Source organism: Cokeromyces recurvatus, assembly GCF_025118155.1.
Source record: "Cokeromyces recurvatus strain NRRL 2243 chromosome Unknown BX663scaffold_32, whole genome shotgun sequence".
Classification (NCBI taxonomy): Eukaryota; Fungi; Mucoromycota; class Mucoromycetes; order Mucorales; family Mucoraceae; genus Cokeromyces; species Cokeromyces recurvatus.
Window position 1 is genome coordinate 142,572 of NW_026251418.1, and position 12,991 is coordinate 155,562.

General features: G+C 29.9%; 8 protein-coding genes across 8 annotated transcripts; 5 read left to right on the plus strand and 3 right to left on the minus strand.

Annotated features, from left to right (window-relative positions):
* The first annotated feature begins 149 nt into the window (after positions 1-149).
* Positions 150-1,202, plus strand: BX663DRAFT_545811 (uncharacterized protein). The gene is made up of 2 exons (XM_051530943.1): positions 150-391; positions 474-1,202. The coding sequence occupies exon 2, from the start codon at positions 480-482 to the stop codon at positions 1,107-1,109; it is 630 nt and encodes a 209-aa protein (XP_051379233.1). The 5' UTR covers positions 150-391; positions 474-479; the 3' UTR covers positions 1,110-1,202.
* Positions 1,203-1,456: 254 nt separating this feature from the next.
* Positions 1,457-2,036, plus strand: BX663DRAFT_478806 (Flavinator of succinate dehydrogenase-domain-containing protein). The gene has a single exon (XM_051524310.1). It carries the CDS (start codon positions 1,512-1,514, stop codon positions 1,989-1,991), a length of 480 nt encoding a protein of 159 aa, XP_051379234.1. The 5' UTR covers positions 1,457-1,511; the 3' UTR covers positions 1,992-2,036.
* Positions 2,037-2,630: 594 nt separating this feature from the next.
* On the minus strand, positions 2,631-3,500 carry BX663DRAFT_521957 (ADP-ribosylation factor family-domain-containing protein). Its single transcript, XM_051529312.1, has 3 exons — positions 3,323-3,500; positions 3,145-3,248; positions 2,631-3,074 (listed from the first exon to the last, which is right to left on the minus strand). Exons 1-3 carry the CDS (start codon positions 3,414-3,416, stop codon positions 2,730-2,732), a joined length of 543 nt encoding a protein of 180 aa, XP_051379235.1. The 5' UTR covers positions 3,417-3,500; the 3' UTR covers positions 2,631-2,729.
* A 65-nt stretch (positions 3,501-3,565) lies between these two features.
* Positions 3,566-5,030, plus strand: BX663DRAFT_521958 (uncharacterized protein). The gene is made up of 3 exons (XM_051529313.1): positions 3,566-3,603; positions 3,716-4,284; positions 4,369-5,030. The coding sequence occupies exons 2-3, from the start codon at positions 4,230-4,232 to the stop codon at positions 4,476-4,478; spliced, it is 165 nt and encodes a 54-aa protein (XP_051379236.1). The 5' UTR covers positions 3,566-3,603; positions 3,716-4,229; the 3' UTR covers positions 4,479-5,030.
* A 312-nt stretch (positions 5,031-5,342) lies between these two features.
* Positions 5,343-6,236, plus strand: BX663DRAFT_441727 (pyrroline-5-carboxylate reductase; the record flags this gene model as incomplete). Its single annotated transcript, XM_051523477.1, has 2 exons — positions 5,343-5,871; positions 5,968-6,236. The coding sequence occupies 2 exons, from the start codon at positions 5,343-5,345 to the stop codon at positions 6,234-6,236; spliced, it is 798 nt and encodes a 265-aa protein (XP_051379237.1).
* A 504-nt stretch (positions 6,237-6,740) lies between these two features.
* On the minus strand, positions 6,741-8,171 carry BX663DRAFT_489367 (uncharacterized protein; the record flags this gene model as incomplete). Its single annotated transcript, XM_051524886.1, has 4 exons — positions 6,741-6,766; positions 6,843-7,631; positions 7,695-7,850; positions 7,952-8,171. 4 exons carry the CDS (start codon positions 8,169-8,171, stop codon positions 6,741-6,743), a joined length of 1,191 nt encoding a protein of 396 aa, XP_051379238.1.
* Positions 8,172-8,474: 303 nt separating this feature from the next.
* BX663DRAFT_489368 (uncharacterized protein) lies at positions 8,475-9,900 on the plus strand (the record flags this gene model as incomplete). Its single annotated transcript, XM_051524887.1, has 3 exons — positions 8,475-8,505; positions 9,179-9,238; positions 9,674-9,900. The coding sequence occupies 3 exons, from the start codon at positions 8,475-8,477 to the stop codon at positions 9,898-9,900; spliced, it is 318 nt and encodes a 105-aa protein (XP_051379239.1).
* Positions 9,901-9,943: 43 nt separating this feature from the next.
* BX663DRAFT_521969 (kinase-like domain-containing protein) lies at positions 9,944-12,966 on the minus strand. Its single transcript, XM_051529314.1, has 8 exons — positions 12,751-12,966; positions 12,520-12,657; positions 12,321-12,465; positions 12,176-12,234; positions 11,604-12,085; positions 11,406-11,542; positions 10,684-11,330; positions 9,944-10,607 (listed from the first exon to the last, which is right to left on the minus strand). Exons 1-8 carry the CDS (start codon positions 12,859-12,861, stop codon positions 10,299-10,301), a joined length of 2,028 nt encoding a protein of 675 aa, XP_051379240.1. The 5' UTR covers positions 12,862-12,966; the 3' UTR covers positions 9,944-10,298.
* Between the last annotated feature and the right edge of the window lie 25 nt (positions 12,967-12,991).

Sequence of the window (12,991 nt, forward strand, 5' to 3'; positions counted from 1 at the left end):
ATCCATAACTACGAATCCATTTTTGAATGTATGTTTGTATTATTTTTTTCTTTTCACTAGGCTTTGAAATTTCTAATCTATCAAGAAAGTGACAAAAGTGTTCGAATAAAGGAGAAGTTGTTGTGGTCATTTATTAATTCGCAAAAGAAACAAGTTATACATTTAATTGAAAATAATAGATAGATTAAATTATGAGTGTCTATGGGTTGGTGTGCGCGTAGTATGATACATGCATCGCTGCATGAATAATGACAACATGATGAAGCGAGGGGAAAGTATAACTGTGTAGATCGAAAAAGTATATCATTATCAATATTAGAGAACGATGATGTAAAAATAAATAATCTTGATATCATCATCATAATCGTATTTATGTGGGGATTTTCTTAAAGAAAAAAGCGTATAAATAGGCAGTTCTCCCTTTCTATTCTTATTATTATTATTACTTTATTTCTTTTATTTCTTACATTAAATCCAATATGGCTAATATCAGTCGTGCATCTAGCAAATTTGGTGAAAAGGTAGCTTTATCTGGAGCCCCTGTCTTCACACAAGGAGAGAATATCATTGATTTAATTATCAAAGATCATAGACACGCTGAGAATCTTTATGAAAGCTTCAAAAACGCACCTAATCTTGAAGAAAAGACCAAACTTCGTAACAAACTTGTCAAGACCTTGGTTCAACACGATGAAGTAGAACAACTTCTCGTCTATCCTCTTTTACGTGAAAAAATCGGTGGTCAAATTGGTGAATCTCATTATGAAAGAAGTTTGAATGAACATCAAGAGTTACGTAACCTGATGTATGATGTACGTTATTCAGACGTTAAGGTGGACACACCTCAATTTCAAGAAAAGATTCAAAAGGCCATGGATTATGTTATCTTCCATGTTCAACAAGAAGAAAAGGATGTTTTGCCTTTATTAAGACAGCATTTAACAGAAGAAGAATTAAAGAAAGTGGGTGCCTCCTTTGTAGCTCATAAACCTACAGCCGTTACAAGACCTCATCCTAATGCTCCTGCTCAAGGATATCCTGCTGCTATGGCCAATTTAGTCATGAAGCCTTTTGATTTAGCAAGAGATATTTGGGAAGGCAATGATTAAAACAATAAAATTTGCTCATTATTATTACTGTTTATGTAAATTATAATTTTTTTTTCCTTATAATAAATCATATATGACGTATTTTATATCTTTTTTTTTTTTTTTTTTTTTTTTTTACCCTTGTCTTCTATTCTACTACTTGAGAAAGAATCATTGATAGCTAGCTCATCAACAACAATTGCTATATAACGTCATCATGATCTTCTATAATATAGAATGACGGAATATTCTATAACGTTGTTTTAAGGTTTTTTTTTTTTCATAAAGCAAATTAAAGCAATCCTGATTGGATAATAACTACTTGGATTTTATACTACCGAGCTTTCGCCCCCCTCCCCTCCCCTCCCCTAGCTTACTTTTTTCCTTCTTATTTTTTATCTACATAAATTTCTTTTAATCATCATGTTACGATTCAACATTAGAAAGATCAATCCTGTCATATCACAAACACGTGCATTATCTATTCTTCAACCATCATGTACAAAGCATAGCCATGGTGGTGACCCCTTTCCTAATCTTGCTATTCGACATTCAACCGCACTTGATACCTCATACCCTAATCTACCTCCTATTCCACGTCCAAATGAATCGACTGAAAACAAACGTCGTCGACTCATCTATCAAAGTCGAAAACGTGGTATCCTGGAAACCGATCTATTGCTATCTACTTTTGCAAAGACTTGGTTACCACAATTTGATAGAGACCAACTAGACGAATATGACCGTCTCTTGGATGAGCCTGATTGGGATATCTTTTATTGGGCTACACATAAAAAGCCTGTACCTGAACGATGGCAAAAGTCAAAGGTATTGGAGATGGTGAGTGATCATGCTAGAAATGATGAAAAAAAGGTCTTGAGAATGCCTGATTTGGAGGCATAAACTGTTGTTAATAATAATAATAATAATAATAATAATAATAATAATAATAATAAAAAGAAAGAAAGAAAGAAAGAAAGAAAGAGGAAAAGAGAGTTAAGGTACGTGTTGTTGTATAGCCTATTTTCTTTATCAGTCTGCATATGATAATAATATTTAAATCTTCAATAATAATAAAAAAAAAGAGAGAGAGAGAGAGAAAGGCAGGAAATAAGTTTTCATTTAAAATTTCTTTTCCTCTTTTCTTATTTATGACTGAAAAGAATAATAATAATAAACCTTCATTATTCATGGTACCTGCGCTTTATAAAAAAGTGATTACCTGCTTTTTTTATCTTCAAATGATGATTAGCAAAAGAAATAATTCATCCCAATTGTTTGATTACACTACCACTGACTTTAAGCAGCAATGATGAATCCCATCCTCTGCTGTCATCTTGGATCATAAAAAGAGTAAAACCATAGGATACGGATGATTAACTATAAGAATTTACTTGTGGGCTATCAAAATATGTCATGAACGAAATCCAAAAGAATCTCAATGTCCTTATAATAAGTGAATATTGTATTTCCAAGACTTTTGATCGAATCATCATAACACACATCATTATGTACTTTAATCATTTTATTGTATTAATTAAAAAAGAAAATAATAATAATAATAATAATAGTAATAATAATAGTAATTAATTAATTGGGAATAATAATATTAGATCACAAAGAAAGGAAGGGATAATAAGCTTATTTTGATTTTACATTTTGACTTAACCAATTTAGACCTTGAAAGAGACCATCACCGGTCGTAGCACAAGAAGGATAAACATACCATGGACGTTCCTTCATTTTGTCAAGTCCTAATTTTTCAGTGACTTCTTGTGGAGTCATGACACCTGGTAAATCTTGTTTATTGGCAAAGACCAATAAAAGACAATCTTTCATTTCTCGATCACTTAGGATACGATGCAATTCTTGTCGTGCTTCATCAATACGATCACGGTCTTGTGAATCAATAACAAATATAAGGCCTTGTGTGCCTGTGTAGTAATGTCTCCATAAATTACGAATCTTGTCCTGACCTCCCACATCCTAAAATAAATAAATATTAAACCAAGTTTTTTCTTTTTTAGGGGGGCTGTGTTAAAATAAAATAGTTTACCCAAACATTAAATTTAACATTCTTATAAGTAACAGATTCAACATTGAAGCCAACTGTTGGAATAGTAGTTACGTTTTGATTTAATTTTAATTTGTAAAGAATGGCTAATATAAATACAAGTGTTTAAATTTCTCATGTCCAAAATTTTACTTTTTTTTTTATATATATAAATATTTACTTGTTTTTCCTGCTGCATCTAAACCTAACATTAAGATACGCATTTCTTTACTTCCAAACATTTTTGATAAAGCTTTTGATAAATTTGCGCCCATGATTAGAGAGAAATAAATAAATAAATAATAAAAAAAAAAAGGAACGGAAAGGGTGGTATTATAAAGAAAGAAAACGAAAGTTAGTGAGAAAAAAAAAAAAAAAAAAAAAGGGTTTTTATTATATACATATAAAAAAAAAAAAAAAAGTCCGCGTAGTGGTATAACAATTAAATACGGTAAAGCATTTCTACTTTAAATTCGGATGATGTTAGTTTTTTTTTTTTTTTTTGAACATCTGGAAATCAATTTTGATTCGTTCAAAAATAAATTAGTTTCAGACTTTTTTTTTTTTTTTTTACCTGTAAAAGTTTTAATTACTTTAGAAGGAAAACCGTGTTCGATATGGCGATGCAATAAAAAAATAAAAAACGTTATTTTCTTCTACAAAATGTTTGAGAACGAGCACGACCACTGATGATGTCTTTTGAAAATATTATTCGAAGCATTGCCATATTATTTCCATAACTTTGGCAAGTGAGAAGATGATTCAACCCAATGTACGCTTTAGTAAAAGACATTTCGTTACATGAATGGCAAGTGTGTGTGTCTACAAAAGTAATAAATTGAGTTATAAGACAAAAATTTTATTTGACATCCTGTGCCTTTGACGTCCAAAATTTGTCAACATAAACGAGTAGGAGATCACCACATCTCAGTCTGTATTTAAGCTGCTGCCGAAAGTATTCCAATAACGCCTGTTAGTAGAAGGTGGGGCTTTTTGTTCGAACATCTCATTCCAGAAAGATAGAATAGGTAGTCTATATTGATGATATTGGCTTCCAGTATCTATCAACTCTTCTAAATAAACAGCGGATGAGTATGGCAATCAATCAAATCTTTTACTACCACTATCCTTTTATATCTTTTGGTAGTTGCTTGTCTTTCTTCTTTAGCTTCTTGTATTTTCTTTTAGGATTTTATAAATTTCTTTTCTAAATATTTATTTTTATAGGCATATATATATATTGCAACAACAACAATAGAACTTTTAACTGTTTGATTCAATCTTTATACAACCCATTCTTCTTTTTGTTGATGACCTTTAATCAAACGTTTATATAAAGCACTATTTTGTTTATGGTTTGATATCAACTAGGATAAATGTATTTATAACAAAAGCTGTAATTCAAAACTCTCCCTCTTTCTTTTACCTCCCCCCTCTCCCCAAGAAAAAAAAAAGAAAAAGAAACGGACTAGGATCTTAATAGGATGAAGCAGGAGAAATACAAAGCCAAATTACAATAAATAATAATTAGTCAAAACACAACTAATAAAGGAAAAAAAAAAAGGCGGGAGAGAAAGAATTACTAAAATTAGACAAGATCAAATTTATATACTTCTTGAGGAAGCGGTAGTAGTAGTAGTAGTAGAAACATAGCAGTAAAATTAAAACAAGAGAAAGAAGTCTTTGATGACAGAGGAGGAATATTACTTTTAAAGAATTTATCCTTATTAATCCCCCAAAAAAAATAAAAAGATATTACAGGCTGGCAATGACATTATTGTCTGGAATGAAAGTTCATGATAACAAATCAAGTAATTTATCATTTAAAAAGGGAGAGAGGTAGTTTACTTATACAACAACAACAACAGAAAAGGAAATTTCAAATAAAGGAGCCTATCAGTTTACATTGTAACATAAAAAAAAAAAAGTCTATTTTTATTAAGAGTAGTTGTAGTAGTTCTTGTAGTATTTAAGACTCATATTTTAAATCATCCAATCAAAAAGACTATAAATTTATATATATATAAAAAAAAAATCAAGTCTTTTCGTTTTTAAACTTTTTCTCTTTCAATTTTATATAATATATTTTTATATACATACATATATACATTTATATATCCTATTTTTTATTTTATTCTCCTCTCCCTTTCCGTGACATGATGATAGAGAATCCAGTGATAGCATTAATTGGTGGAGGCAATATGGCAGAAGCAGTTTTAGGTGGACTTTATAAAGGAGGACATCCTGCCAACCATTTACGTTTCTCAGAACCTATTGAAGAAAGACGTCAATATCTCTCTAAACACTACCAGGGCGTGATTTCTTCTTCTTCGAATTCAGACGTTGTGAAGGGCGCTGATATCGTTATCTTGGCCGTGAAACCACAGGTGATGCCCTCTGTCGTTCAAGATTTAGCACCTCATATCGATCCCAAGACGTTGATCGTTTCGATTGCGGCTGGTATCGAAACCAAGGCCCTCCAACGTTGGTTTCAATCACCCTTAGCCATCGTTCGTTTGATGCCTAATACACCTGCTCTTATCAGTGAAGGCGCAATGGGTCTCTTTGCTAATTCTTTTGTTTCTGTTGAGCAAAAACAGATTGTAGAAAGTCTGTTTGGTTCCATCTCAAAGGTATTAAGTTGGGTTCATGAAGAATCCATGATAGACGCTGTGACGGGTGTAAGTGGAAGTGGTCCTGCTTATTTCTTTTTAATTATGGAAGCCATGGGTAATCATAGATTTCTATCTTTTTTTTTTTTTTTTTTTTTACGTTTTTTACTTTTTTTTTTTTTACTTTTTTTTACTAAATCATATACATATATAGAAAATGCGGCAATGGATTTAGGATTTAGTAGAGAAGATGCTAAAGCATTGACAGTACAGACATGTTTAGGAGCTGCACGTATGGCACAAGAGAGTAATGAAGATGTATCAAGTTTACGTCAAAAGGTAACATCACCTAATGGAACAACAGAGGCAGCCATCAAGGTGATGGAAAGCTCTCAAATTCGTGATATTATGAAAAATGCTATTGTAGCTGCTACAAAACGTAGTCAGGAATTAGCAAAGGAGTTGGGTGGAGAAAAGAAATAAACATGATCATATAGTCATAAAATAAATGTATGTATTATTATTAAAAAAAAAAAAAAAGAAAAAGAAAAAAAGTCGGAGATTTTATTTGTAATTTATCTGATAAAGACAACACGTCAAAAAAAAAAAAAATACTTCTATTACACAAAAAAAGTAGTAAATAAAGGAACTCTTTATAGTCTTCTAGAAAAAAAAACATATTCATATACATATACATCTTATATATAATAGTAAACAATGTATGTATAAAAAGGGAGGATTTACATATACGTAGATAAAGTAAAAAAATGAAAAAATGAAAAAATGAAAAATGAAAAAAATGAAAAAAAAAAGATATATAAAGGGGAAGGGAAAAGGGAAAAAAGTATACATATACATATACATATATATTTATATTTATAAAGAATAAAAAAAAAAAGAAAAAAAAGAAAAGAAAAAATTATATATACATATATATTTCTAAAGTATACATATACATATATGCATATATCCAATTATTATCCATTCTTAAGCACGAGGAGGAACCCATGAACCTATTATATAAGAGAGTTAACTTCAATTCTTTACCTCACCATTAAAAAAAAAAAAAAAAAAAAAAAAAAAAGTTACCTGAATCAGGAGAAGATGTGGTTGCAGTTGATGTAGATGTAGAAGGGATGGGAGTCATAGACTGAGGCTTTGCGAAATGATCATTTTGTGGATTCGTATTAGTAGGCGTATTGGTAGCAGTGTTAGTTGTATTGGTAGTAGCCGCATTTGGTTCAGTCTTGATATCAGGTAAATGAGGGCTATTTCTTTGAGAAGGAGGTTGACTATGAGACTGATTACTAGTTGTTTGTGGTTGATAATAAATTTGAGGACTGCCAGCAGGTGAAGGTTGATGAATAACATGATCTGTATGTTGTTGCATCATAGGAGGACGAGCTAATTGAGGACTTGACTGTTGTTGAATCATGGTATTGTAATGTTGATGATAAGCAGCATGTTGAGGCTGTTGTTGAGGCTGTTGTTGTTGAGGCTGTTGAGAGGGCTGATGCTGACCATGATCATTTTGCTGAGGAGCAGTCGCACCAGGGACTAAGATAGGATAGCCCATAGGAGGATAAACAGGATTTACAACATAAGGTTGAGGCATCATTTGATCTTTATGATACGTGTATTGACCGTAAGGATCATAATGTTGACCATATTGATTCAAGTTTTGTGGATAACCGAATGGAAGAGCAGGTCCACGCATAGATGGAGCATATTGAGTTGTTGGTGCTGTATTAGTAGGCTGTGGTTGTTGATGATGTTGGTGATGATGTTGCTGCTGTTGTTGCTGTTGTTGTTGATGATGATGATGATCATTTATACTATTAGCTGTATTTGTTGTAGTTGTCTTGCGAGGCTTTTCTTCTATAAATACATGCATGTAAATGTAAATAAAACAACATAAATAACACAACATCTATTTAATACCTCCAGTCTTTTGTCTTCTCTTATAAGGACCACGTTTAATTCCCTTTTTACGTTCCTTTCTCACTGAATTAACACAAGTATCCGCAATACCATATTTAATACATCTAGGACAAGGTCTAGCATCATCACATTTTTTACAAGCTTTTTGACAATTGGCTATATAAGAATTAAAAAACAAACAAAAAAAAATTTTTTTTTTCATTCGGGATTAGCTTGTGTGACTCTATCAGATAAGTAGTGGTAATAGTATTACTTACTGCATGCATTTTTGACTTGCTTTCTTTTAGGAGCTTGTTGTTGAGGTGGTTGTTGTTGGGGTGGAGGAGGAACTTGATCAGGAATACCAGGATGTTGCATAGGAGGTAAACCATGAGGAGGTTGATTCATCATAGGAGCTCCATTATTTAATACACTGGCTTGTGGTTGATAAGGTTGTTGATAACCTTGCTGCTGTTGATAATATGGCATTGACTGCATTATATAATTAAATGACAGAAACTGAGAAAAGAATAGGAGTTCCTAAAGAGAAAGAAAGAAAGGAAAAAAAAAAAAAAAAAAAAAAAGATTGTGTGAGTGAGAGTGAATGAATGAGTGAATGAATGAATGAATTGTGTGTGTGTATGGAATTTTTTTATACAAGGGTTTCTCTTAATTGAGTAAAAAAAAAAAAAATAATATAATAAAAAAAAAATTTTTTTCTGTTACCAGTTTTTTTTTCTGGTATATGTGGAATTTTAGTGGTATAAAAATTGTCATGCATTTTTTTTTGTGTATAACAAAATGTCAGTGGGATGTAATATATACAAATATGGTATATATGTAGATATAATGTATGTATGTATGTATGTATGTGTGTATGTGTGTGTGTATGTGTGTATGTGTGTGTAATGTTTATGTTTGTATGTGACAGGTAAAGTATTTTATATGAAAATCACATTTGTGATGAACTATGTACTTTCTTTTTTTTTTTACAAAAAAGGGGAAAGTGATGACATGACGATGACTCCGATTATAATCTGACTTTGTAAGATTTTGCAAGTAAAAAAAAAAAAAAAAAAAAAAACACAAAAGTAGAAGTCTTGTCAAAAAAAAAAAATACATGACAATTTATATGCTATATAAACCACATAGAATTGCTTTTTTTTTAACCCAAAAAAAACCCCTTCCAAAGAGAACCCAAAAGTATTTGCGTAGTAACTTTTTTTTTTACAAGAGAAAATGGTTAAAAAGGAGTTCTAAACTTACTGTGTGTGATGTGAGATGATGTGTTGTGTTCCTTTTTGACAGAAATTAAGAAAATATATGAATAAATATTTAATTATTTGCTGTCGCTTTTTTTCTTTCTTTCTTTTTTATAGAAAAAAAAAATTGAAAAGAAGAAAAAAAAAAAAAAAAAAAAAAAAAAAAAAAAAAAAAGAACAAAAAATTATTATTGACAAAAAAAACATATATACGTGATTACATTTATACAATTTTTTTTTTAGACTCTCGATTAGCTATAGGTCAATATTTGTCGGTATTTAAATTTGAAACATATAGTCCAAGTACATCTACAAACATGGAATATAGAAATATTAGCCTATTATTCATATTATACAAAAATAAAAAAATGAATAGTAACTCTTAATTGCTATCTTTTTTAATATTCTAGTAAAAAAAAAGGAGGAAGAATAGAATTACATAATTAATGAAGGAAAAAAAAGCTATTATTCTTTGTATTTTATTTTATTTTTTCAAAAAAAAAAAGGCTGACATTTAACAAACAATTTACCATGAAAAACAACACGTTTTTTTCTTTTTTTTTTATTATTAACATTTAAAAGGAAAAAGGAAGGCAAGTGAATATAATTCATATTTTAATATAAACATTGTATACATATAAATTGAATATATTACAAACTCAATATTGAATATAATACAAACTCAAAATTCATAAATATCACAGACCAATTTAAGGGACAACTTTTTTTTTTGTCAAGGTGAATCAGCGTATCACGCTTATTTTATTGATGCTCCGCATTCAATGATCATATGTGAATTATCAAAGTTGGAGAATAATTATAATAACTGCACAATGGTAATGCACATATTTATATTCATGTTTACAGTGTGTGGGATCAATTCCGTTCACATGGTAACGATCAAAGATAAATCCGTGGTTACCTTTGTTGTTGCTTTAAGAATTATGAAAGAAAAACAAAAATGATTTCTCTACTCATACAATAATATGGATAACCTTCTTGGCCTTTTTTTTTTTTAATTTTATTTACTTGTTTTTTTTTTCTTGATAATACTAAATAAACTCTTTATGCTAATTTTGAGATCAGATATAATTACAGCAAGTAAATTAATTTAGGAATTGGAATACGATAGTGTTCTCTTGGGAAATAATGAAACTAGAAACAATGGATAGTAAATGTTGTGAAGAAGAGGAAGCAAGACGAACTCCAAAGAAATCTCCTTCCTTCCTTCCTTCCTGCTTCTTTAGATATTATGAATGGGATTTCATTTTATGGCTCATTTATTTTCTATTGTCATATCCTCCTAAACAAAACAATAAAGTAGTAATGACAATCATATTTATTAAAATAACGCCTTTCTTTATTATTTTTGAATACGTTGTTCTGATCTTTTCTTTTTCCGTAGAACGATGATTCGATGACAAATAGAATCAATGACTAGTATATGATACGTATTAATATATGTATATCTATTTCTACACGTATATATGTATATGTGTATAGACTTACATTTATGAATAATACCTCGATCCTCTTCTTCTATAATAACTTGTTCTTTATGGTTAGGTTGAATTTGTAATATGGCCTCTAGCATCCATATCGCCATTTGATAATCTTGTTCACATTCATTGATATTCTCTCCTACTAATTCATGAACTGCAGCAGCACGACTCTATCATAATTTATTATGTTTAAAAGAGAATAAATTTGAGACAAATAGTATCTATACACGTATAAAAAAAAATTACCATTTCTAATGCACGGTTATAAAGTAACTTTTCAACAATACAACTTTCTTCTATTGCATGATCTACTACTTTATGTATTCTTTCAGCACGATCTAAACAACTATTAAAACGATCTCTCATCCATTGGACAGTGTCATTTAAACGAATGGTTAATTCCTCCTTTCTTTCTATTTCATCTTCTTCTATCTCTTGCCAATATTCCTGTGCAATATAAAGACCTTCTTCTAATAATGACAATGCCTTTACATAAAGTGCCATCGTTTCAGATAGTTGAATGGGTATTGTTGTATGAGTATCATATCTTTGATCTCCAAGGGTAGCTACTGCATATGCCATACAAGCTAATCTTTCAATTTGATTCATTGTTGTTAGTGTGATATTTGTTTGATAATCAAAGAAACCTTGAGGTTGATTTTGTATGGATAATCGAGATCCTATTATTAAATGAGGCACATTCTCCTTTGGGGGTGAAGGTGTACCAAATAATCGGACTGAAGCCTTACAAAGTGCTTTAGCTAAAGCTGAACCTGCAGCTGAAGAAGAACTTGTAGCGACACTCCCACTAGATTTTCGTTCACGAATTAAAGGTGCTGAAGTAGGTTTGGGTATATTCACTGCATGTGTAGTCTGAGGTGTTGATTTTAACTCTAAAAATTGAGAAAGAAAGAAAGAGAGTATAAATGAAATCTAAAATAGATATAAACATAAATTGAAATAGATACCATCAGCAAATTGATTTGTTTCAATAGATCGAAGATCTAATACAACATATTCTTGTAATATTTCTTCTTCTTCTTCTTCTCTTTTCTTTGTCTTTAAAGTTGGTTTAGAAGATAAAGAATGAATCGGGACAATTTTCCTTATATAAAAAGGGATTAGAAAATACAAACAAACAAACAAACAAGTATTCATAAAGTTACTTGTTACGTGGTGAAGATGGATTCTTTGTTGATGACGAAATAATAGGAGCAAATGGAGGTGGTTCATAATTTTTTAATGGTTTTGATAATACAGCAGGATGTTGAAAGAAATCATCAAATGATAATCGTTCTACTGGATTCCTTTTAAGTAAATGTCGAATTAAATCTTTCAAATCATGACCGACATTATCAGGAAAATGAATCTGATCCTTATTTTCTTGAATTTTCTTTAATAATTCAATATGATTTTGAGCACGAAATGGAGGTCGACCGGTGACCATTTCATAAAGGACAGCGCCTACACTCCAAAGATCTGCTTTTGCGTCATATTTTTTATAAGAAAGTATTTCAGGACCCATATAAAGGGGTGAACCACAGAGAGTATCAGCCAAACTAGCATTTGGTAAGAATCTAGCAAAACCGAAATCAGCCACTTTTAAGATAGGTAAATCGATATCATCTGATGGAGATAATAATAAGTTCTAATTGATAAAAAAAAAAGTTAAAAAAATAAAATAAAATAAATAAAATAAAAATACATGATGGCTTTATTTTATTTTCTTTTTTTTTACTTGTGGTTTTATATCTCTATGAATCAAGTTTTGAGACCTCAGAAATTTTAATGCATTTGCTATCATCATATTTTATTTTTATTTATATTTTCTTTTTTTTTTTTTTTTTCAAGTACAAATGTTATATACATGTTATCTATTTTACCTAATTGCTTTAAAAAATGACGAACCATTCTTTCAGGTAAACCACTTGATTTATTAAAATTCTTTGACCTTAATTCTTTTATAAAATGAGACAAATCACCTAAAGAACAATATTCCATGACTAAAAATATATTGGATTCCGTTTTCTATACATTATTGTTAATTTTTTTGCATAATTTTATTCCTATTATTATTTTTACCTGACATTCAATTAATCCAACAATATTTTTATGTCTTATTGCAGTTAATATCGATATCTCTGATTCCAAGTTTTCTAATAACTTTTTAGTTAATTTAGATCTCTTTACAGACTTGATAGCTACAGTTTGTTGAGTATCCTAAGTAGGTAGATGAATAAATAAATAAAAGAGACAGAGAGAGAGAGAGAGATTAAGTTTATATGTAAATGGTGTAATTTATAATTCATTTACTTTATGCTGCGCTTTATAAACAGTTGCAAATGAACCTTGACCAATTCGATTTTGAATAATGTAATCACCCACTTGTTCAATACGTTTATTATTTTCTTTTATTGATGACATGATTAAATAAATTAAGATGTGTATGTGTATGTGAAAAAAAAGAAAAAATAAATAAATAAAATAAAATAAACAAATAAAAAGATAAACTATTATTTTGAGGAGAACTGATTTAAAAGCGGGAATTTTTTAA